Consider the following 26,825-nt stretch of genomic DNA (forward strand, 5'->3'; position numbering starts at 1 on the left):
GTCTGAAAGGAAGTAACGCTAGAGTAGACTCGCGAAAAGTGTATAAGACACTTTTAAGATCAACTAAATAGCTAAGCCCAAGGGAAGTCGTTCGGGGAGGCCCTCCCTAATTCCACAAGGGTGAGAAGAAACACACACGATAACGAAACGTTGAATCATGTAGAACTCGTAGGGTAAATGCAAAGCAAATTAGGAAGAATATGCAGTAAGCTAAGCGAAGAGGTAAGCAAGAGACATGTTAGACTATGACTACCAAAAAAAACTAAACGTGTTAGTACAGTAATAACGACTACAACTAAAAACAATAACAACATCTACAATCAAAAATTAATTCAAATAAAATAAACTACAAAAAACATGCAAAATAGACAAGTATTTTAACTACGGGGTCTTCTTTATCTTCTCCACCGGCGATCTGAAACAGATAGGGTGGCAACAGATTAATAATGAGAAACAAATGTTAATTATGTTATGTATTCTCACCTTAATTAATTACAATGTGCCAAAGTCAACAAGTGCAAACAGTAATGCAAATCCAGGAAGAATGATGCCACTGCAGACAATTTGGGATGCAAATCAACTTCAAGGTGCTCTCTCGATCATTCGTCGAAGATTAATTGGATAATGTTGCAAAATGAAGATGTTAACGGCAGGCCAATGTCCATAGTCCAAGAAAAATGACACCACAGGGTACAATAAAAATTAACTTCATGCTTATAAGATAATCTGTAAAAACGGATAAAAAATGAATTAACGAAGTGTAGTAAGTAAATAACACGAAATAAAAGTTGTAAATCAACAATTCTAATTCTAAAGTGATACTGTATTAGGCCATACGTACATATATACCTCAATAAGGTACGAAAGGCTTTCACAGAAGACAACTACTGCAAATCCAAGTGCAGGAAAAACTATACCATCAACACCATCCACTTGAAGATATCGTAATATCTAAACAAACTTCAGTACGCTTTCGTGTATTGCTCACTCTGTATAAGAGAATAAAAAAAAACCAATTAGCTGTGTAATTAATAATAAGACACACAGAATTAAAACGTAACTAAAACCAAAACAAAGTAAATGTCATGTAAAAATGCAAAACTAGAAATATTTTAAAATCAGTAAATAAACTAAAACGGCAACAAATATAAATGATGGGGTAATATTGAGAATATTTCACTTTTATTTTATTAGTATTACTGTACCTTGACTCATACTGTTGGAAATTAGAAGGGCTTCACTTCAGGTACTAGGGTGACTCAAAACTAGTTAGTTTTATTAAACTTGAGATCAAAGTATTTAAGCACCGATGGGCAATATTTATATTGTTACTTACGCAGTAATTCCTAACTAAATTAACAAATTGTAGCACATTATTACTTCATTAAATTAATGAAAACACCTGTCCAGTTTTGAGGTTATATTCATTTTTTAATATTTCCATAGACAACAGGATGTAGCATAGGCTATAGAGGCAAGTAAATTCATTCAGCCACAGTATAATGAAGAAATTAACCTTTCCACCAAACCCAGAAGAATTGATAGTATATATCCAAAAGTACAACAGATTGTGAAAAAACTGGAGATAAATTAATTATCTATTGCAAATATGTTTATATCAACTTGCACTATAATAAACTAAAATTGATTTTTTAAACTTGTAAAATTGGAATCATTTTTGTTTACTGGATTTGAACTTTGTCGGATTATTTTCAACGTTTAAAAAATTTCAAATTCAATTTTGCTAATACTGTATAATTAGTCGGTTTGGCAAAATTGAATTTGAAACGTTTTAAACTTGGAAATATTTAAAAATGCCATCGATCTAGATTTCCATTACATGTTTATTGAAAACGCTTAAATAGGCGTAATAAATTAAATGATACGAATATAAATTATTCCTAACACGTGGAAACAATTAAAAAATAAACAGTATAATTCACAAAACAGAAATTTTAGAAGTTTGGATTTATCTAAAAAATACATCATCTCAAGCAGATTTTGATATGATTCTTTTTGCCTTTTTACTGTGAAATTCATTTGATTATGAATACAGAAAGTGGTATAATAAGTTTTAATCGCATTAAATAATAATTAGATTTATTTACTGTTCAGCAAAATATTGTTTAATTCACACGACAGTTATTCCATTTATTTAAAATTTGTTTTCTTTAATGTGGGCTGTTCTACCCACTATACTTTTATAACAACTATAAACGTCTAATTACAGGCAAATAGCTTCATTTGAATATAATTATCAGAAATGCGCTCTTCTACAGTTCTTCAGGTAAGAGAAAAATCTGTTGGTCGTAATTGTGCATTATGAAAACCTTTGTTTTATATACTTTTTACTTTTTACTATATATCACGTTAATGAACAGTTATCTTCTTAATTTTATGAAACCTAAATAACGAAAAGTAAAGTATATAGGCAGAAATATAAATATTTTTTTATCAGCATTAATTCAGGAAAAAACAACAGTAGGCTGTTTGAAATGCAATGGTTTAAAGTAGGTTGTAAACATTCGTAATTACAAAAAGAATATTACATTATTATACGTTAATTTCATATTTAAAACGTAGATGTGCTAGTATGTAAGAACTCTTGCAAAAAATTTAAGAGAAAATTTACTACAAAAATAACATGCGAAAGAAAGAACTTACATTGAGAACAAGTAGGAAACAATAAGAAAGATGAAAAATTATTAATAGTGACACTAATTTGGCAGTTCTCATAAGAAATCATTTAAATTTGAACAGAAGATTACCTTTACCTATCTGTTTAGGAGATAATGAATTACAACATACTTGTTATAAATAATGGGGTAATTTTCAGAACATTTCTTTCTTATTTTCTTGGTATTACAGTACCTTGACTAATACTGTTGGAAATTGAAACAAACGGCTTCACTTCAGGTACTAGGGTGACTCTGAAACTAGGTAGTTTTATCAAACTTGAGGTGAAAGTACTTAAATACCGTTTCACAACATTCATGTTGTAATTTTCACAGTAGTTCTCAATTAAATTAATAAATTGTAACAGTATTACTTCAGTAAATTCATGAAAACACTTGTCAAACTTTAAGGTTAAAAAGTTAAATTTACTAAAAACTTTTTGTTCTTCTTCTAACAGCGGCTATAGAGGCAACTCGATTAATTCAGCCACATTAAAATTAAGAACTGCACCTTTCCACCAAACTCAAAAGAAGAATTGATGGTATATTTTCAGAGACNTATCATGGTTTGGATACGTGGTGTACCATACAGAACAATGAGATCTTATTATGGGAACCCTTATTACAATCAGGTACAAGTTCCAGGAAGGTATGTCCTGAAGCCAAACTATTATTACCCGCGATCGTTGGAACAACCAATTTTAAATACAGGTTTGTTTGTGAATTAATAACAAATAAAGCGGTTATCAATAAATATCGTACATTCCAAAGGTTGCTTCAGGCAAAATAGTATTTTGCCTAAACGTTGGACAATATGGCCCAACCGCTGGAATAAATATTATTAATGCGTGCAATGGAATCTGCTTGCGGAAATTAATACATTATTTGTTGCATTACTTTTATCACTTGTGTGAGATTAATTCTATAAAAATTAAATAACAGTATGTTCTACATCAATTGTTAATTTTTTAACGTAAATGTAATGTTTTTGGGAGAATAGAATAAATAATAATGATAATAATATTTATTTTATTTCGCGATTGAACCAGTGTGGGAAGTGAAAGGGATATTGGTAAAGGTAAAGGGTAAAGGAGGGACTATAGATGAATAATTAAAATAAAATAATAATTGCACAAACCAGATATCATCTGAGGGTTAGTAAACACCATCTTCTAATTAATAATTTCTAGAACGCCTTTTTATATTTAAATTATTTAATATATTTTAGCAAAAATAATTTCGAAAGGTACCTATTCGACACCGCACTCGAAAAAAGTTTTCACCGTGAGATTGTACCTACTTTTTCACATAATTATCATTTCTTAAAGCTTAATAAATACTTTCAATTTCCCATTAAAATTACCAGCGCTTTTTTGTTTCAACTATGTTATAGATTTAAACATAAATAGGTAAATGACTTATTTGTCAACACACTTGGAAAACGTTAGCACCATTAGATTCTACGTACTTTTTCACATATATCTCATTTCTAAAAACTTAATTAATACCTTCCATCACATTGTAAAATTACGAGCGCCTTTTTATGTATCAACCATTTTACAGATTTTAACATAAATAATGTCGTAAGCTAACTATTTGAAGACGCACTCAAAAACTGTTAGTACCATTCGATTCTACGTACATTTTTACATATATCTCATTTCTAAAAGATTAATTAGTACCTTACACCCCCCTGTAAAATTACGAGCGCTTTTTTATGTATCAACTATTTTATAGATTTAAACATAAATAATACCTATTTGACAACGCACTAGAAAACCGTTAGCACCATTAGATTCTACGTACTTTTTTACATGTATCACATTATTAAAAGCTTAATTAATATCTTCCATCTACCAGCAAAATTACGAGCGCCTTTTTATGTATTAATAATTTTATATAGACTTTATCATAAATACGTAATGCCCTAAACTACCTCTTTGACAACGCACTAGAAAACCGTTAGCACCATTAGATTCTACGTACTTTTTTACATGTATCACATTATTAAAAGCTTAATTAATACCTTCCATCATCCTGTAAAATTACGAGCGCCTTTTTATGTATCAATAATTTTATATAGACTTTATCATAAATAATGCTCTAAACTACCTATTTAAAAACGCACTAGAAAACCGTTAACACCATTAGATTTTACGTACTTTTTTATATGTATCACGTTTCTAAAAGCCTAATTAATACCTTCCATCACCCAGTAAAATTACGAGGGCGTTGTTATGTTTAAATCATTGTCTATGCTTTAGCAAATATGACTAGAAATTGTAAGTAATTTATTATAGGGTAAGCATGAGATAATATTTTCGATGTTTCCAAGGTGATTATAATTTTGAATTGCAAATATATTAGTGTTACTATCACAATTATGATGAAAACAGAGATTGAAAGTATGTTGACATATAAGATAATCAAATTTTCCATGACTTAGAAGGGAATGTTTATAATGTAATTTATAAGCCCATTTTTTTCGTGTGAAAAAATAATCGTTCCGTGTGATGTATCACAATCAAATTTCTTGTTAGTAAATCATTCGAAATTATTGACCAAGACAAATCCAAAATCAGTCCGGTAAGACTGAATTTCTTATCGAATCAAATTAAACGCCAAATTACCATGATTAGAATTAAGAGTGAATTTGTTGATTGAAAACGAAATTAAATTCGTACTAATGCTACCCACTTGTATTTTAAATGCGTTTAAATAGTTTTCATATTTTTTTTTTTACTCATTTGATACATATTAGGTCAATTGAACAGTTAAAAATTCGCTTAATCATGCACTTTATCGTAAGTTTAAAGGTAAGAATTTAATTTCTTTTTATGTAAAAAAGCCTCCAAACAAATTAGTCTATTTATTCCATATTTATAAATTTAGATTATTAATGTTGTAATTCTTTCTGAACGTGTTTGAGAAGTTGTTTCTTAAAAATTACATTAGAAACACGTATATTTCTTATATGTCTACTAATATTATTCGTTTTACCCATTGCTTAGAGAATACAGTTCCTTTAATTAGAAAAATATGTGTGCCAATTATGAACACGATTGCTGGCTTTTCTTCAGCTGTAATTTTAAAGAAAAAACTGTAGTTTTATTTCGTATTTGTTAATTAATCTTTGCTTTCTATTGTAGCGTGTAGGAAATCTCTAGAAAAGCTTTTCAACCAATTTGTATATATTTGTCGATAAGTATTATACAAAAAAGTTGTTTTATACATATTTATGCAATACAATAAAATTTAAAAAAATCATGCTAGTATGTTGTAATATGTACATATGTACATTTGTACATACATAAGTATTAGCGAAAGTTAATTGCATGTGGTGATGGAGTACGTTGAAGGAATGGCGTCAAGTTTTGATCCGGTCGCAGGCTCACAATAAATCAGAACGGAAACAATAAAGTTACATACTTGGAATTATTTCATAGTTAAGAAAAAAATAGTTTCCTTCCACTATTAAAGATTGTGTTAATTTCAAGTTTCAGATTTTTAATTAGTTCTGAAAATGCTACCTGTTGTAAAAAAAAAAGTATTTACAAATATGGTAGGCCTATAAGAGTGAGAAATTTATTTTTTTTTCACAAAAGTACACTATATAGTTTGAAAATAGTATATCAATAATCAAATAATAAGCTTCTCTAAACGTTTGCTAGAATCACTAATAAAAATCACATAACATATATAGGGGTGTTTTTAGTGTTCTCTACCTTCCTGCTTCAACTTTAATACATCGTGTATTATACATATTATTATATATCTATTTTTTCACTTGGACCAAAAACTATTACGTAAAAAAATTGTTTCCAGCTTTTGATGTTTAGTATTTGTTGCCTCAGTCAAAATATCGTGTCGTCTCAATCTGAAGGAGATCCAGAATTTGGAGAATGGGACCATGATCGATTAAAAAATGCTGAGATTGAATCTAATGTACAGGATTCTCCTCCGGTGTACGACTCTAATTCTCTTCATATGTACGATTCTGATTCGCGTTCAAATAATGAAGACGATTACTTTAAATCATCAAAAAATGATTACGACTATGATATGCCCGCCGATGAAAGTACTAAATTAGAAGGCGATTATTGAAATCATTTTTTTATCCATTAGATTATTAAATTACTAACTACAATGATTTTTTATCAATAAATAAATAAAAATATGAAGTTTTTCAATTTTGAGCAGTATCTATTATTTCTATANCGAGCGCCTTTTTATGTATCAATAATTTTATATAGACTTTATCATAAATAATGCTCTAAACTATCTATTTGACAACGCACTAGAAAATCGTTAGCACCGTTAGATTCTACGTACTTTTTTACATGTATCACATTATTAAAAGCTTAATTAATACCTTCCATCATCCTGTAAAATTACGAGCGCCTTTTTATGTATCAATAATTTTATATAGACTTTATCATAAATAATGCTCTAAACTATCTATTTGACAACGCACTAGAAAATCGTTAGCACCGTTAGATTCTACGTACTTTTTTACATGTATCACATTATTAAAAGCTTAATTAATACCTTCCATCATCCTGTAAAATTACGAGCGCCTTTTTATGTATCAATAATTTTATATAGACTTTATCATAAATAATGCTCTAAACTATCTATTTGACAACGCACTAGAAAATCGTTAGCACCGTTAGATTCTACGTACTTTTTTACATGTATCACATTATTAAAAGCTTAATTAATACCTTCCATCATCCTGTAAAATTACGAGCGCCTTTTTATGTATCAATAATTTTATATAGACTTTATCATAAATAATGCTCTAAACTATCTATTTGACAACGCACTAGAAAATCGTTAGCACCGTTAGATTCTACGTACTTTTTTACATGTATCACATTATTAAAAGCTTAATTAATACCTTCCATCATCCTGTAAAATTACGAGCGCCTTTTTATGTATCAATAATTTTATATAGACTTTATCATAAATAATGCTCTAAACTATCTATTTGACAACGCACTAGAAAATCGTTAGCACCGTTAGATTCTACGTACTTTTTTACATGTATCACATTATTAAAAGCTTAATTAATACCTTCCATCATCCTGTAAAATTACGAGCGCCTTTTTATGTATCAATAATTTTATATAGACTTTATCATAAATAATGCTCTAAACTATCTATTTGACAACGCACTAGAAAATCGTTAGCACCGTTAGATTCTACGTACTTTTTTACATGTATCACATTATTAAAAGCTTAATTAATACCTTCCATCATCCTGTAAAATTACGAGCGCCTTTTTATGTATCAATAATTTTATATAGACTTTATCATAAATAATGCTCTAAACTATCTATTTGACAACGCACTAGAAAATCGTTAGCACCGTTAGATTCTACGTACTTTTTTACATGTATCACATTATTAAAAGCTTAATTAATACCTTCCATCATCCTGTAAAATTACGAGCGCCTTTTTATGTATCAATAATTTTATATAGACTTTATCATAAATAATGCTCTAAACTATCTATTTGACAACGCACTAGAAAATCGTTAGCACCGTTAGATTCTACGTACTTTTTTACATGTATCACATTATTAAAAGCTTAATTAATACCTTCCATCATCCTGTAAAATTACGAGCGCCTTTTTATGTATCAATAATTTTATATAGACTTTATCATAAATAATGCTCTAAACTATCTATTTGACAACGCACTAGAAAATCGTTAGCACCGTTAGATTCTACGTACTTTTTTACATGTATCACATTATTAAAAGCTTAATTAATACCTTCCATCATCCTGTAAAATTACGAGCGCCTTTTTATGTATCAATAATTTTATATAGACTTTATCATAAATAATGCTCTAAACTATCTATTTGACAACGCACTAGAAAATCGTTAGCACCGTTAGATTCTACGTACTTTTTTACATGTATCACATTATTAAAAGCTTAATTAATACCTTCCATCATCCTGTAAAATTACGAGCGCCTTTTTATGTATCAATAATTTTATATAGACTTTATCATAAATAATGCTCTAAACTATCTATTTGACAACGCACTAGAAAATCGTTAGCACCGTTAGATTCTACGTACTTTTTTACATGTATCACATTATTAAAAGCTTAATTAATACCTTCCATCATCCTGTAAAATTACGAGCGCCTTTTTATGTATCAATAATTTTATATAGACTTTATCATAAATAATGCTCTAAACTATCTATTTGACAACGCACTAGAAAATCGTTAGCACCGTTAGATTCTACGTACTTTTTTACATGTATCACATTATTAAAAGCTTAATTAATACCTTCCATCATCCTGTAAAATTACGAGCGCCTTTTTATGTATCAATAATTTTATATAGACTTTATCATAAATAATGCTCTAAACTATCTATTTGACAACGCACTAGAAAATCGTTAGCACCGTTAGATTCTACGTACTTTTTTACATGTATCACATTATTAAAAGCTTAATTAATACCTTCCATCATCCTGTAAAATTACGAGCGCCTTTTTATGTATCAATAATTTTATATAGACTTTATCATAAATAATGCTCTAAACTATCTATTTGACAACGCACTAGAAAATCGTTAGCACCGTTAGATTCTACGTACTTTTTTACATGTATCACATTATTAAAAGCTTAATTAATACCTTCCATCATCCTGTAAAATTACGAGCGCCTTTTTATGTATCAATAATTTTATATAGACTTTATCATAAATAATGCTCTAAACTATCTATTTGACAACGCACTAGAAAATCGTTAGCACCGTTAGATTCTACGTACTTTTTTACATGTATCACATTATTAAAAGCTTAATTAATACCTTCCATCATCCTGTAAAATTACGAGCGCCTTTTTATGTATCAATAATTTTATATAGACTTTATCATAAATAATGCTCTAAACTATCTATTTGACAACGCACTAGAAAATCGTTAGCACCGTTAGATTCTACGTACTTTTTTACATGTATCACATTATTAAAAGCTTAATTAATACCTTCCATCATCCTGTAAAATTACGAGCGCCTTTTTATGTATCAATAATTTTATATAGACTTTATCATAAATAATGCTCTAAACTATCTATTTGACAACGCACTAGAAAATCGTTAGCACCGTTAGATTCTACGTACTTTTTTACATGTATCACATTATTAAAAGCTTAATTAATACCTTCCATCATCCTGTAAAATTACGAGCGCCTTTTTATGTATCAATAATTTTATATAGACTTTATCATAAATAATGCTCTAAACTATCTATTTGACAACGCACTAGAAAACCGTTAGCACCATTAGATTCTACGTACTTTTTTACATGTATCACATTATTAAAAGCTTAATTAATATCTTCCATCTACCAGCAAAATTACGAGCGCCTTTTTATGTATCTATAATTTTATATAGATTTTAACATAAATAATGCTTTAAACTATTTATTTGACAACGCACTAGAAAATCGTTAGCACCATTAGATTCTACGTACTTTTTTACATGTATCACATTATTAAAAGCTTAATTAATATCTTCCATTTACCAGCAAAATTACGAGCGCCTTTTTATGTATCAATAATTTTATATAGACTTTATCATAAATAATGCTCTAAACTATCTATTTGACAACGCACTAGAAAACCGTTAGCACCATTAGATTCTACGTACTTTTTTACATGTATCACATTATTAAAAGCTTAATTAATATCTTCCATCTACCAGCAAAATTACGAGCGCCTTTTTATGTATTAATAATTTTATATAGACTTTATCATAAATACGTAATGCCCTAAACTACCTCTTTGACAACGCACTAGAAAACCGTTAGCACCATTAGATTCTACGTACTTTTTTACATGTATCACATTATTAAAAGCTTAATTAATACCTTCCATCATCCTGTAAAATTACGAGCGCCTTTTTATGTATCAATAATTTTATATAGACTTTATCATAAATAATGCTCTAAACTACCTATTTAAAAACGCACTAGAAAACCGTTAACACCATTAGATTTTACGTACTTTTTTATATGTATCACGTTTCTAAAAGCCTAATTAATACCTTCCATCACCCAGTAAAATTACGAGGGCGTTGTTATGTTTAAATCATTGTCTATGCTTTAGCAAATATGACTAGAAATTGTAAGTAATTTATTATAGGGTAAGCATGAGATAATATTTTCGATGTTTCCAAGGTGATTATAATTTTGAATTGCAAATATATTAGTGTTACTATCACAATTATGATGAAAACAGAGATTGAAAGTATGTTGACATATAAGATAATCAAATTTTCCATGACTTAGAAGGGAATGTTTATAATGTAATTTATAAGCCCATTTTTTTCGTGTGAAAAAATAATCGTTCCGTGTGATGTATCACAATCAAATTTCTTGTTAGTAAATCATTCGAAATTATTGACCAAGACAAATCCAAAATCAGTCCGGTAAGACTGAATTTCTTATCGAATCAAATTAAACGCCAAATTACCATGATTAGAATTAAGAGTGAATTTGTTGATTGAAAACGAAATTAAATTCGTACTAATGCTACCCACTTGTATTTTAAATGCGTTTAAATAGTTTTCATATTTTTTTTTTTACTCATTTGATACATATTAGGTCAATTGAACAGTTAAAAATTCGCTTAATCATGCACTTTATCGTAAGTTTAAAGGTAAGAATTTAATTTCTTTTTATGTAAAAAAGCCTCCAAACAAATTAGTCTATTTATTCCATATTTATAAATTTAGATTATTAATGTTGTAATTCTTTCTGAACGTGTTTGAGAAGTTGTTTCTTAAAAATTACATTAGAAACACGTATATTTCTTATATGTCTACTAATATTATTCGTTTTACCCATTGCTTAGAGAATACAGTTCCTTTAATTAGAAAAATATGTGTGCCAATTATGAACACGATTGCTGGCTTTTCTTCAGCTGTAATTTTAAAGAAAAAACTGTAGTTTTATTTCGTATTTGTTAATTAATCTTTGCTTTCTATTGTAGCGTGTAGGAAATCTCTAGAAAAGCTTTTCAACCAATTTGTATATATTTGTCGATAAGTATTATACAAAAAAGTTGTTTTATACATATTTATGCAATACAATAAAATTTAAAAAAATCATGCTAGTATGTTGTAATATGTACATATGTACATTTGTACATACATAAGTATTAGCGAAAGTTAATTGCATGTGGTGATGGAGTACGTTGAAGGAATGGCGTCAAGTTTTGATCCGGTCGCAGGCTCACAATAAATCAGAACGGAAACAATAAAGTTACATACTTGGAATTATTTCATAGTTAAGAAAAAAATAGTTTCCTTCCACTATTAAAGATTGTGTTAATTTCAAGTTTCAGATTTTTAATTAGTTCTGAAAATGCTACCTGTTGTAAAAAAAAAAGTATTTACAAATATGGTAGGCCTATAAGAGTGAGAAATTTATTTTTTTTTCACAAAAGTACACTATATAGTTTGAAAATAGTATATCAATAATCAAATAATAAGCTTCTCTAAACGTTTGCTAGAATCACTAATAAAAATCACATAACATATATAGGGGTGTTTTTAGTGTTCTCTACCTTCCTGCTTCAACTTTAATACATCGTGTATTATACATATTATTATATATCTATTTTTTCACTTGGACCAAAAACTATTACGTAAAAAAATTGTTTCCAGCTTTTGATGTTTAGTATTTGTTGCCTCAGTCAAAATATCGTGTCGTCTCAATCTGAAGGAGATCCAGAATTTGGAGAATGGGACCATGATCGATTAAAAAATGCTGAGATTGAATCTAATGTACAGGATTCTCCTCCGGTGTACGACTCTAATTCTCTTCATATGTACGATTCTGATTCGCGTTCAAATAATGAAGACGATTACTTTAAATCATCAAAAAATGATTACGACTATGATATGCCCGCCGATGAAAGTACTAAATTAGAAGGCGATTATTGAAATCATTTTTTTATCCATTAGATTATTAAATTACTAACTACAATGATTTTTTATCAATAAATAAATAAAAATATGAAGTTTTTCAATTTTGAGCAGTATCTATTATTTCTATATGATATTAATCTATGAATGATGGGTTTTATTGTTAAATTTATTACTTGCTGTTAGTCATAGTTTTTTCTTTTAAAAAGTTTTAGTTTTATTTATTTAATGTTGAGGTTTCCATATGTGCCTATATCTATTTCTTGCTGGGAAAATTCCAACTGGTTTTATACTAAGTATTTGTATTATAATTGTGGCTTTTTTTTGATGAAACGTTAAAACTTTCTTATTTCCTCATTAATGAGTAAATATGTCTAATATGTGTCATGTATATCGATTTTAACTAAATGAAAACATATTTATCGTACTCTATATAAACAAAACCAAATGGTGGTTAATACATAATTAAAAATATATTTAACCACAAAGTTTCACCCACGGTATCTAAATACGTGTCAAAAATTATCGACGAACACATAAAACTAATTTTTCTGTCCCTCAGGATAAAAGGTACCCTAAGTGCTTTTCTCTACCCTACCAAAGATCTTCGTAGTCATCGATGATCTAATTTCAAATGTCGAAAATCATCGACGATCACATAAAGATAATATTTTTCTATCCTTCGGGAACAGTATTTTTTCTGGATAAAAGGTACCCTATATCCTTTCCTGTATCCCTGATAATGTGTCTACAAAATTTCATGATGATCGATTGAGTAGTTGAGGCATGAAATGGTAGCAAACACACAAAATAATATTAGTTAAGATTGCTATCGTTTTAATATTTTATTTTCGATTTCTGTTAATGTAATACGTCCAATTTAAATTTGCATTTTGCGTAACTAGCACATTACCTTTGCCACAGGTGTATAGGTTTGCATGTTTTCTCATTAAATGCACCGAGGATTCTTGAGAACACAGGTTGCAATTATTCAACCTTTTATAATGTGTGTTTGTTGAAAAGTGAACTAATTAAAGTACTTAGGATGTTGGTGATACCTTGAACAAATTCTTAGCTATTGTTGCTCGTTCAGAACAATATTTCACGGTTCGGCGGCTTTTCGCATGTTTTTATTATCTATTATTTATTGTAAATACATATGTGCTTTTATTTGACGTTGTATCGACGTTAAGAGAATGGTTCTTTTTACAATGCGTTGTCCTCATCGGTAACAGACGCTTTTGTTTTGTTTTTACCTTTAACAACAAAAAATCAAACAAAATCAACCTAAATAAACAAGCTGAAATTAAGAGCAATGTTATGGACTAATAGATTACATACACTAGCAAAATATTCTCGCCCTAATTTAAAGAGTGTGACGAAATATCGAATTGTAATTATCGCTGTTTTTTTTTAAGTAACAAATTAGAGGATTTTTATTATGTTTCTTCCTTTGAAGAACAAACAGAAAAGCTCGAAACCCCAACGGCAAAACACGACACTGTTAAGTTACTTTCTTCAGGGACTGAAGTAAACTGTTTACTGAAGTAAACTGTTTATTTCAGTCCCTGAAGAAGGTAACTTCGGACAACTCCAGTGTCGTGTTTTGGACTTTTAAGCTATTCTGTTTGTTCTACAACCGCCAAAGTTTTTCCAATCTTCATATTTCTTCCTTTGAAAACGAAAGATGTTTCCATTGAATTTAAATTAACTGTTCAAAGAAAATCAAAGTTTAAACTTGACTTTAAAATCTGCAGTCACCACAAAAATTGCAGACAAACAATTTTCTAGCCTTCTAAGCATGACGATAATTTTTTTTATTTTCACGTATTGAAACTTCTGTGTTATGCATCAATAGTTTAAATCATTGTCACATAGGATTGTTGTTGAAATAATAGAGGTCGATTTATGTACATTTAAGGTTAGTAATTACATCTGTTGTTCATAAAAATGCTTTTATCATCTCCATTAAATACCTTTCTCTCAAAACAATGTGGACAATTTATGTAACATCTGTAATCTATATTTTGTAATCGAAAGAGGAACATTTTTTAACTATTAAAACAATAAATTATGAAAACTGAAACTTCGTATTTATATTTTAGGAGAAAGGTAAAGTTTTTTATAATTCATTAAGACATTTTTTAGAAGCTTAACTGTTGTGTTAGTGTATAAAATAATGATATATTTTGGTAGTTGTAATGTGAATAAGCTTTTTTGATGAGTATCTTCATTACAAATTAATTTGGTAGGAACATTATTTGACAAATTAATTGAAATGGTCGTTATCAAATTGCATCTTTTTTTTTCTGAGCGATAATTACGTAACATTGATACATCTTTTTCTATTTTCAATGAAGACATCTCGTTTTCCGACTATCTAGGCATGGCTATATAGTAACAACGAGCTGTGGTAATTGGTAATTATAATACTGCCTTCATATATTTTCTTTCCTATAGAAAAATCGATAAGATAGTTGTGGGAACAGCCTGTGTAAGGATGCATGTAAGGATATTACGTAATCCCACTAGCTAACCATTTTTCATTGACCTAAAGATCGAAATGTAGATTGCATTTGGAAACGGTAGGTTAATTTTACGTGTGACATTGCAATTAATTTATAGATAAATTAATTATTATTGTAAAATCGCTCACGCTTGTTCGTAGAATACAGAAGCATTTTTTATTAGTTTGATTAGTTTCAGTCAACCAGGAGCGGAGCGCCTTAGTCCCTTGATGAAAGTAATAAATGACTTTTTGTATTTGTTTTTTTTTCTTAAAATGTGCCTAATTGCACCATACGTAACGCAAACGAAATGAAACGCAAACAGCTTTCTTTTTTTATAATTTTCTATTTACTTTCTTTAATATCAAGGGACAGGTTCTAATTTCAATATTCTAATTGTCCTTTAGCAGAAATAAGAGGGGTTTTGGTGGTTTAGTATTACGGACAATTTATGCTATATAAAGCTATCTTGCAATGAGAATATTTTTTGCCATTCTTAACCGGAAATAACGCAGTAATGTTAATAAACAATATAGATATATATAATGGAGGGGTCTTCTGAAGGACTAGTACACATACAAGTGAAAAAACAGATCAAAATAATCGAATCGATGTCGCTTGCATCAGGTAAATACTTAATTATAAAATGTAATTGGAGTATTTAATTATGGCGACCTTGGAATCTATATAAACAAGTTGGCCGATGTGTTACGCAGTTTTATTTAATAGGTTTTGGTATTTAATACCTTTTTTTTAATAATAAAAGTTTTGGAGCAAGGCGTTTTATTTATTATTGCACGCTCTTGATTGATTTCAGAGGTATCTTGTTGCAAAATAACAACGCAAGATTTAATGTCCTTTTTTCTAAACCGGTAGATACCCTTATAAATTTTATTTACTATTAGAGAAACAACTACAACAGGCTATAAACACACTTTAGTGGTTACTAACCACAGGAGTGTGTAATTTTACAGTAGTTTGTGAACACAGTTTGAATGAATGTATTATGTAAAAATACGTAATAGACCGTTGGAAATTTCTTACTTTGGCTTCGCAATAAAAATTTCTTTATTTTTAAAAATTTCAGAAAAATCCCATACTCAAAATCATAATAGGGAATATCCTGAAATATATTTATTTCAGTTGCAATTGTGATCCAATATCGGGTCTTTTTATTTAATTATTATTGGAAAATATTTGGTAATCAAATAAAGGTGAAATCTTAACGAGATAATTTTTGTATGAATCGGTCTATTTTCCTGAATTTAGAAAGACTTATCCCGAGAAAGGTAATTAAAATACAGAAATACTAATAATACTTAATATTTGTGTTTGTTTATTTGTTTTATCCAGAAAGAGAATCTGTTCCCGAGGGATATAAAAATTAGTTTTATGTGGTCGTCGATAAACATTGACAAGTAGGTATTTAAAATATCCACGCAAACGAATGCGAGGGTAAAATCTAGTCTTAAATAATACGAAAAGTTCTGTTTTCAGGCAGCTGCCGATTTTAATTTTCTCTATTTTATTTGTCGTCAGTCGATATGCATACGTTAAAATAAAAAAGCAAAAACAAAAATACACTAATAAATGCGCATAGACAGTGTAATCATTATATCTGTTGTATAAGACATGCTTCATACGTATTTAACTTCCTCATATGCGAACTAATGAAATAGAACAAAAGTTTTAAAAAATGTTAAAAAAAGAAGCGGAGTAGAAGCACTTCCGTATGTAATTAAGTAAACTGATACATATCTATAACGTCGTAGAGGAGAATTTTCAGACGAAAGTGGATTTTACAGTAAGAAAAGTAACCACATGATTGAATATTTATATCGTTAGTAACAGGCACATGAAGGAATTTTTAAAGAACCTTTACATTTTTCTAATAAAATAATAGTCAAATGTTTAGATTTAATTGATAATTGGAAAAAATTAATTATTAATTGGACCGACGCACTCGTTAAGCATAAATTTCCCTAATTACACGATTGCATTTCTGTGTTCAGTGTTTTACATTTGTCTAATAAAATAATAGTTAAATGTTTAGATTTAGTTGATAATAAAAAATTATAAGTTCCACTATCCCAAAAAGTCAAAAAAGAAAATTGATCAAAAAATTTTCCAATAATTTTTCGGAAATAATTTATCACAATAACGCCTTACTTCTGCCAGATTATTTTCATTTTGACTGACGCACTCGTTAAGCATAAATTTCCCTAATAACACGATTGCACTTTTGTGTTCAGTGTTTTACATTTGTCTAATAAAATAATAGTTAAATGTTTAGATTTAGTTGATAATTGAAAATTATAAGTTCCACTATCCCAAAAAGTCAAAAAAGAAAATTGATCAAAAAATTTCCCAATAATTTTTCGGAAATAATTTATCACAATAACGCCTTACTTCTGCCAGATTATTTTCATTTTGACTGACGCACTCGTTAAGCATAAATTTCCCTAATTATACGATTGCACTTTTGTGTTCAGTGTTCCAAAAAAAAAAAAACGCGACCCCGCCCTATAGGCTACTTACTGCTTAGTGTTTTACAAGTAAACCTCTTAATTCATGTTGCAATATTTTTTAAATTCGGTTAGATGTCAACTTCCGATATTTGCGTGTCTCGCGTTAAACAGACGATTATAGTTGACAAATTCCTTTAATGACTATCTAAGCACGCGACCTGCAACTATTGTTAACAATAACTTCTTCCAACCTTCTGCTCGTTTTGCAATCACCTCCAAGATATTTATTCGGGGAGGGGTTCCGAACATAAGGGAAACTTGAGTATAAATGATGCCTTACCTGTTCAATAGACGTATACCAAGTTAAGTGTTTACTGTGAAAACAACCTCAAGAAAATCTCCAAGATGAAAACTTTTGTAAGTACCTACCTTTATTATGAATTTATTTTGGCATTTTTTATACATATAGTTTTAAAGTTATTAAAAAATTGATTAACACACCAAAGTATGAAGTTAATTTTTTTTTAATAATAAAATTGAAAATTACTACGCTATAGTGGAAAATTATTTAAGATCAAATATGAATCAAAATAGACTCGGCGGATTGGCATTAATTTCACTAGATAATGAGCTATATTAAATTATAAAGATTCAATTTCTACTTCTGCAGAAATTAAAGCTAGAAAATCTATTGGTTTTTTTATTGATATTTGTATTGTTTAATTTTTAATTGTACGAAACTTGTTTTGTTTCTAAATATTAGGTACATTTGCATAAATAAAAAGTTTTTTATATCTATATATACACAACAGCCAATATTTTTAAGGGAGGCTGTTTTTTAACAGTTTGCCCGGGGCGGCCTTAACTCTAGAGACGGTCCTGATTAAAATTAAAAGATTCGTACTTCCATCAGTATAAACAAATTGTTTGCAATATTCAAATTTTAGGTGCTATTATAATATAAGAATAACTGGATCTCCTTCTCAAATTAAATTATTGTAGAAATATAATTTATTTGGTGTTCACTTACCTATAATTTCCATATGTACAGGCAGTGTTAGTCCTTTTCTTCGTGGCAGCAGTGGTAGCCCAACAGGCTCAGGATGCTCAACAAGGCGAGGCTGAAATTGCTCCTCAAGAATCACGAAGAATTGCCAAAAGAGGTATTTTGGGTTACGGAGGCTATGGAGGCTATGGCGGATACGGAGGATATGGAGGCTATGGTCATGGCTATCCCTCTTATTCTGCTGTTAAAATTATCAGACCTTACTACGGAGGATATGGATACGGAGGACACGGAGGATATGGTGGATACGGAGGCTACTATGGAGGATATTCCAAGCCTTTCTACGGAGGATATGGACATGGGTGGGCAGGCGGTTTTTGATGGAATTCACAACTCTACTGATGTACCTAAGTTTTAATTTTTTATGTATCATTTATTTTATATCTTTCACACTTTAATTTTAATATCTCCATAGACAAAACGAAGCAATTTAGTTTCGTTGTCGATATTACTTCATTGTATATAAACTTCTTACATTTACCTAATTAATAAATACTTTTTCTTGTTATTACTTAATTGTTTTACTTTGCCAAAAATTTCCGATCCGACGAGACTTCAACCTTGACGAAGCTCTTGTACAAACTGGAGTGAGTAGGTGAGAAAGTAGGAAACCCTGGACAACAAACGAGATTGTAGAATTAGTAGAAGAAAGGCGGAAATACAAAAAGAGGATAGACGAAGAAGGGCAAAAAAGTGGGAAATAATTAGGAAGTGTAGGGCAACTAAGGAACAGTGGATTGACATGAGGTGTAAAGAAGTAGAAGAAAAGTTTGATGTAGGGTAAATAATATAAGAAACGAGGAAATGAATAAAAGTAAAACAAAAATACTGGTATGCAAGGTAAGAATAAGCAGGCAAAGAGCGAATATAAAGGTAGGAAACGAAAAATTAGAAGAAGCGACTGATTTTAAGTGTCTAGGAAGTTAGATAAGTCAGGACAGAAGGAGTAGTAAGGATATAAAGCAGAGGATAGCCCAGGGTTAAGTCGCCTTCAATAAAAAGAAGTCCCTTCTATGCTCGCGAACGATTAATTTAGAAATTCGAAAAAGATTGTTAAAGGTGTATGTTTGGAGTGCGGCGCTGTATGGCTGCGAAACATGGACGGTGGGCGCGACGGAAAAGAAAAGGTTAGAAGCTTTTGAAATGTGGTGTTATAGGCGAATGATGAGGATCACGTGGGTAGAAAAGGTTAGAAATGAAAAGGTATTAGAAAGAATAGGAGAACAGAGAACTCTATGGATGTCAATAAGAAATAGGTGAGATAGGTTGGTAGGACACTTTCTCAGGCATGAAGGGTCTAGTCAGAGACATATTAGAGGCAGAAACAGGAGTTAAACGGAGTAGAGATAAACCTTGATTAGATTACTGTTCAATTAAGGATGTGGGTTGGGGAAATGCGAAGATTAGCTCAAGATAGGAAACAGTGGAGGTGTGTGTAAAACCAGTCTTAGGACTGACGACCTCATGATGATGGTTTTGGTACAAATATTACTTTTTTAAATGAATCAATTTTTAAATACGACCAGATAATGTACCACATAATATGGTGTATATTCTTAAAATGACTCTAGCTTTCGTCAACTTATCGGTTGACTTTTGCAGGCGAAATCACAAATACATTCATATACTTTCACTAACAATCTTTTTATACAGATAACAAATTCAGCACCTTAATAATTAAAAAACACTTACTCTATAATTAATTAACGGAAGTTATACATTTACATAGTCATAATCACAATTGCTTAACCTGTAACTAACCCGACAATCGACTTCGTTGGTCAATATTCTACTAACTATTCTTCGTACAGACTACAGACTATTCTGATGACGCACACAATCTCTCATGAACGCGCAAATAACTTTGCTGCTAGGTCACTGTTATCGGTATCAATCCCGTATCATCTCAACTCTACATGTATGTAAATGTGTACGCAGAAGTAGCAGTACAAAAACGAAGAAACATTAAAAATCTTAAAGAATATTACAAAATATATAACACATCAAACTAGTTAAATTAATAAATATAAATTTTAACCACTTATTTTAAACATAGGGTCATTTTGAAAATATACTCGACACTATAACTTGGTAAATGTCTTATTTATTTATACTTCCGTTACCTCAATTAATTATTGTTTAATTCGGCGTCATTTACACCAAGTTTATTAGTGTTTGAATTAAAGGGCTGCGATTAGAAAAATATCAAAATACTGAAAACATTTTTCTGACATCCTTAGTTGCTATCTTTGAATTTTCTTTACTTATTTTCGTGAAATTTTTGCTTGAAAAATGTTCGCATTCATGAACACGAAGTATCGACTTCCTACAAAAAATAATGACCAACTGATACGTAATTTCCCTTTATCAATGAGTTCAGTATTCAGGGATCCCTGTCTGCTTGTCTCAAAACAAACGTTTGTACTCGAGGAAGTAATTAAAGCATATATTTAGAATGATGGAGCCTTTTTTGTATTTGAATTAAACTATGCCTTTTAGAGGTTTAATGGAATATTTATGTACAAGCGCAGTACATAATCGAAATAGTTTATTTGTTGTGAGTACATACATATATTAATACTATTTAAGTGCAGACCGGTGGTAAAAACCAATACTCTTTGTGATTCGGATGATACAACACAAAGTACTAATTTAAAATGAAATATCTGGTAAGTCCAATAATGAGAATATTGATCTTTTAGCATTTTAGACGCTGTAGATAAATAAATTATTGAATTTTAATATTACTATTCCAAATTTTTAAATATATTTTAATAAATATACGTATTTAAATTATATATTGTTAACTGTGGAAACCGTTACGTAGTAAAATTTGTTCTTTCAGATTAATGTTAAAACATTTCAATTTTAAGAAATATATTATTTTGAAGTTATACTAAACATGAGATAATTTTCTGTTGCAAATTTTTTTTTTCTTTTTGTGACTGTAAATTTCAGGCTTGGATGTTTTTCGTACTTTACATTTTAACAACAATAATAGAAGGAAAACCTGCGATTACCACTAAAGAAGTGTTAGAACCCTCAGCCCCTAAAAAGCCCAAACATGTAGTAAAAAGGGGTATAGGTTTCGGTCATGGCTACGGGTATGGCGGCTACCCCATGATGTATTCGTCTTATATGCCGTACTATTATAGCGCATACTACGATGTTTATGACTACAGTTATAATTATTATTACCCTCATTTTGGTGGTTTATTCTGGTAAAAATAAAACATATTTTATTTCTAGAAATTGAAATTATTGTAGACTTAGACACTATTGTAAATATTTTATGTTATTTAATTCGACGGAATACGACGTGCTATAAAATAAATAAAATATTTTACTACCTACACTACGAAAAAAAAAATTATTTCATAATGCAAACTTTATTTATTTTAAATGTTCGTGAAAAAAAGTCAATATGAAAATGAAATGAATACATGTTTTATTTTTTAGTAAGCGAATTTTTATTACTTACATAATAACATAATATTCCTTTAGTCTAATTCGATTACTCGATTTGATTTTCATTCTAACACATTAATTGTGACACTAATATAATATAAAATCTTTATTTTGAATCATTAAAATTTAATTACAATTGATCTTAACGTTTCTATGTCATGTCGTCAAAATAATATTGCAAAAATATTATAAATGAATTTATTGTTCGTTCCAAGTTATTATATCGTATATTATCTGTATAAAAAAAGATAAATACCTAATTAAATGGATTTAAGATCAATAGTAAAAATATATCGATTACTAATGATTTTTATTTAAAGTGAAACATAATTCTATGTACCCTTCAAAGACGTCTACATAGATATCTAATTAAACGTGTAAAAAATTTTACTATCTACTTTTAGTTTTATCGACACTACATACGATTTATTAAAAATGGTATAGTAGATAAAATAGTAAATAATTTCGTAATAATTAAGTATTGAATCCCATAAAAAACCTAATACTGATTTTCTTTTTTGTGCACTATGTTCTAATCTTTACTTTCCTTTTTGTTTCAAAAGTTAAAACGTAAACTTGAGAGATGAGTGCTATTTCTTACTATAATCTATAACAATTTACCGAACTAATTGAATGGAATACTTAATTTGTTATTTAATTAAAATATAAAAGTTCGTTTTGGCTCTTTATTCGCGTTTCTATTAAAATTTCGTAGTTGTTTTCCGCAAATAACAATTTAATTTTTACGAATGATAGATTTTTTTTTTATTTGGACGTTATCGTTATTACGTTATTTGGCAAGTTATCTTATTTCGTACAAAATTTAAATACCCATTTACCTAATTTATTACATAGAATGGCACTTAAGGTAACATCAGACAGCCTTTGAACGGTACAGAACAAGATTTTCTATTAACAATAGCATAAGCATCTCATTAAGTGTAGAAGATTGAAGGAATATTCACAATTTTTATTTTATTTTGGCGAAAACAGATACGTTCATAGTTGTTAAAAAAATTCGTCCCGTTGAAAAGAAGATTGTGCTGAGTTGACCCCTTTTGGGTAATCCCTCCGAATGAAGTCCAAAGTCTTTAAATATTTAAATCAATGTTAGGTAATTACCCGATTAAGTTTTTCAATTTGTTTTAGATTATTTGTAACGTAAATACGTTTCCCTTTAGCATTTATTTTAGTAGTTTCTATCATTCATTACAAAGTTTTAGCTTCTTTTTTAATATGTATTCTAAGATTATTGACTTACCCTAGTTGTTGATAGCAGAAACATCTATTTTGTGGACTGCGTCTCCACAAAATCGACCAATATCTCGCAGATGAATCGCAAAAAGAAAAAGAAAACAGAATTAGTTATATGTTTACACAGCGTTACAGCTTACCCTTGCTGAAATAATCACGAAATAAATTAAATTAGAGCAATAAAAAATCCACCACCCCGTTATAAATATATATACAAAAACCTTTACCATGCTTACTATACAGGGTGTCCTGCAATATAGTTCCGAAAAATTAACTTCGTATCATAAGATAAAATTATTAATAAATGTAAAATCCCTATCGGGGTTATTTTTACCTTACTTTTCTTTTGCAGGACAATATCAAAATACTGAAAACATTTTTCTGACATCCTTAGTTGCTATCTTTGAATTTTCTTTACTTATTTTCGTGAAATTTTTGCTTGAAAAATGTTCGCATTCATGAACACGAAGTATCGACTTCCTACAAAAAATAATGACCAACTGATACGTAATTTCCCTTTATCAATGAGTTCAGTATTCAGGGNTAAAATTTGAAAGTGAATATAACTCTGTATCATTTCTCCAAAACGGAAAAATGTTACCATTACTGCAATATGTAGAAAGGACTTTTTTACGTGTATCAGTTTTTTGTTTCCAAACCATTTAAATATCAAAACAATGAAATGAAAAACCAGGATAATGAAATTTAATTTCATAAAATGTAACTACTTATACATAAACCTCTTTTTATGATATATTTGTTAAGTGAACTACAACACATCAACTTCATTTACCTATTTATGTACTACCTACCCAATTTCTGAAAATTTTGAGAATGTTGTAAAATAGTTTCGCTCTAATTTCTTTTCTAAAAAGAGGTTTAGGTGTATGTACTTATTTTTATAATCTACGTTCATATCCTACAACACAAGAAAATGGGCACATGACAAAAAAATTAAAGTGAACTTACCCATATGTACCTACCTATATTTTTATTTCTCAAAATTTCAAAAATCTCGTCCCGGTTCGAATTATTTCTTTGGCACCTTTTACTGTGTCCTTTTTTGTGTACAGGATATTTGCTGCTATCACAAATACGCACCTGTAGTAAGATTGGTCGAAATTATGCCCTAAAATTTCATTTTGACAATTAATTGAAGCACACCCTATATTTAAGATGTTCAATGTCGCAAATCCATTAATATAGGGTGTATACGAGGGTAGTTGTTAATACAATAAGTTTCGAATATGATCGTAAACGACTTCTAAACTTCTTCAAAAAACATATAAAAGAATACACTTTATTGTCAACTTTTCTTTAAAACAACAGTTCGCTCTATTTTTTAATTGTATTAGTTTATCCAGTATAGTAAACAAATGTACCACAATTAAGGCTTTTATTCACCATTTAGGGTGTTTATGCCTCTGCATTTAATTACTCGTTGATACGTGTACCATTTTTAATTTATCGTTTACAAAACCAGAACAATGTGAAAAAGAAAAATGAAATAGTTGGACTTTTTTATAAGTATTGCAAGGGTCCTACACATTCCCTCAACACCTGAAGAAGTTTTAAGTAGGATGACGAACAAATTTAAAACTTGCCTAATTAACATTTTACACCCTAGTGTTCAGTAAAATTATATTTCTAAAAGAATATGTTTTTCCAATATTTACTTTTTATTGAGATAATACAGGGTCAGGCGGAAACAAGAAGGTAGAAGGCCTCAACCTTCATCTGAAAAGCATCTTATGTACATTAAAGAACAATTTTTGTTAGCATCCTCGTTCTAAAAACCTATAGGACTCGATATATAGGGTTGATGATCAGTTCTCCTCCTTCGGTAATTCCCCACCGATGGAGTCCTTTATTCGACGTTTCGCCAAATGCAGATCGTCAGGGAACGTGGTGGACGCTATGAATTAGCTGAAACAGTCCCTTCTTCCCCGAGGATTCCAACTGGCGAAACGTCGAATAAATGATGGACTCCCTGAAGGAAAATAACCATCATGTTCGAATAAAGAAGTCCCGTTCAGTACTCTACATTGAAATTTTTATATTATGTGTTTCGGATAATGGCTAAGCTTCTGTATATTCCCGGTTCCTTCTCACACTCTTTCCCGAAGTCACCCTGTATATATTATCAAGATCAAAAAAAATATGTAGGTATCTGGGAATGATGAACGAAAAATAAAGGGGTGCGAAGTCCGTCGATAAAAATGATAAAAAACAATGCAGTCATATCGAAATGATTTATTTAAGTATGATAAATAATAAACAAAAATATATTTACAGGTTTATTCGCAAATAGAATAGATACACGTGTATAAGTAAAAAAAGTCGAATCACATAAATAAAATGCATTACATCGTACAGTCTTTGATTCGAACAGGCAGTAACATCTATTTGAAAACCATTTTACTTCTTAACCGCAATAATAATAATAATAATAATTAATTAATCAATTATTTAATGATAATAATAATAACTTAAATACCTGGTGAACTAAAAAAAAACTATTTTATGATCGATGAGGTAGAATTTGTTTCCAATTTAACCGAGTTCACTAGTGCATTAAAAATAAAAATAATCGTAAAATAAAAAGAAAACAGAAAATAAAAANTTCACTTCTTCTAATTTTTCGTCTCCTATCTTTGTATTTTCCTTTCCCGTCCATTTCTGTGGCATCACAGAAAAAAAACTCTACTAGTAGCACTCAATACATTAATTAATATTTTATTTATTAACTACATTTCATGCTTTCCAAACAAACCATCGACCACGTGAAGCCAGTCGATTGATTTTACAAAGTTATATTTTTTAACATTCGTATAAAACCTGCACACTATCAAGGCAACGAAACAAACTAATAAAAATATTATTTCTGGTGTTTTAAGAATTGAATTTTTCTTTCACATTTCAGATAATTGGTGTATCATCAAATGCCTAAATAAAAAGAAGCACGAAGTCTCTTGCCTTGAAAGTAGACAGGTCCGTAACTTAAAATTTAAACACCAATTAGGATAGTATTAGTTTTTCATCGTGATTAGACAACATTCTCAAAAGCGTTACGATACATAATGTCCGTTCCTTCAATAAAATATCTAGGTCAATGCTAACACTTATCAAACAATCATAAATTGAGTAAATTTTACCAGCAACAGTGCTTTCATCTTCTGTTTTCTCATTAACGAGATGTTACACTCTCCCGTTGAACATTATTTAACACGATTCGTTAAAAAAGAACAGCGCACGGGTTGTTGGGTATAATTTTCTCATTTTTGCCATCATATTTAAACTATTCTTCTACTTATAAATTGTACGATAATATATTTTTAAAATTTGAAAGTGAATATAACTCTGTATCATTTCTTTCTCCTCGTATAACATATTACACCTAGACGATTACTTTGCCTTTACAAATACTGTCA

At 29.5% G+C, this 26,825-nt stretch overlaps 1 protein-coding gene and 2 long non-coding RNA genes across 5 annotated transcripts; 2 read left to right on the forward strand and 1 right to left on the reverse strand.

Annotated features, from left to right (window-relative positions):
• Window positions 1-183: 183 nt before the first annotated feature.
• Window positions 184-20,636, reverse strand: LOC108740164. 3 transcript variants are annotated; one of them, XR_001938279.2, is made up of 5 exons: window positions 20,365-20,636; window positions 18,637-18,727; window positions 842-989; window positions 484-726; window positions 184-415 (listed from the first exon to the last, which is right to left on the reverse strand). It is a non-coding gene; the product is annotated as an uncharacterized LOC108740164 (long non-coding RNA). The 3 variants fall into 3 exon arrangements; XR_003231435.1 differs by lacking the exons at window positions 18,637-18,727; window positions 20,365-20,636 and adding an exon at window positions 1,337-2,576; XR_003231434.1 differs by lacking the exons at window positions 18,637-18,727; window positions 20,365-20,636 and adding an exon at window positions 1,206-2,576.
• On the forward strand, window positions 3,241-6,845 carry LOC112904883. The gene is made up of 3 exons (XR_003231436.1): window positions 3,241-3,386; window positions 3,447-5,491; window positions 6,501-6,845. It is a non-coding gene; the product is annotated as an uncharacterized LOC112904883 (long non-coding RNA).
• LOC108740163 (keratin-associated protein 19-2-like) lies at window positions 17,235-19,183 on the forward strand. Its single transcript, XM_018474371.1, has 2 exons — window positions 17,235-18,023; window positions 18,658-19,183. The coding sequence occupies exons 1-2, from the start codon at window positions 18,012-18,014 to the stop codon at window positions 18,991-18,993; spliced, it is 348 nt and encodes a 115-aa protein (XP_018329873.1). The 5' UTR covers window positions 17,235-18,011; the 3' UTR covers window positions 18,994-19,183.
• Window positions 20,637-26,825: the final 6,189 nt, after the last annotated feature.

This window comes from Agrilus planipennis, unplaced genomic scaffold (assembly GCF_000699045.2).
Source record: "Agrilus planipennis isolate EAB-ADULT unplaced genomic scaffold, Apla_2.0 scaffold215, whole genome shotgun sequence".
NCBI lineage: Eukaryota > Metazoa > Arthropoda > Insecta > Coleoptera > Buprestidae > Agrilus > Agrilus planipennis.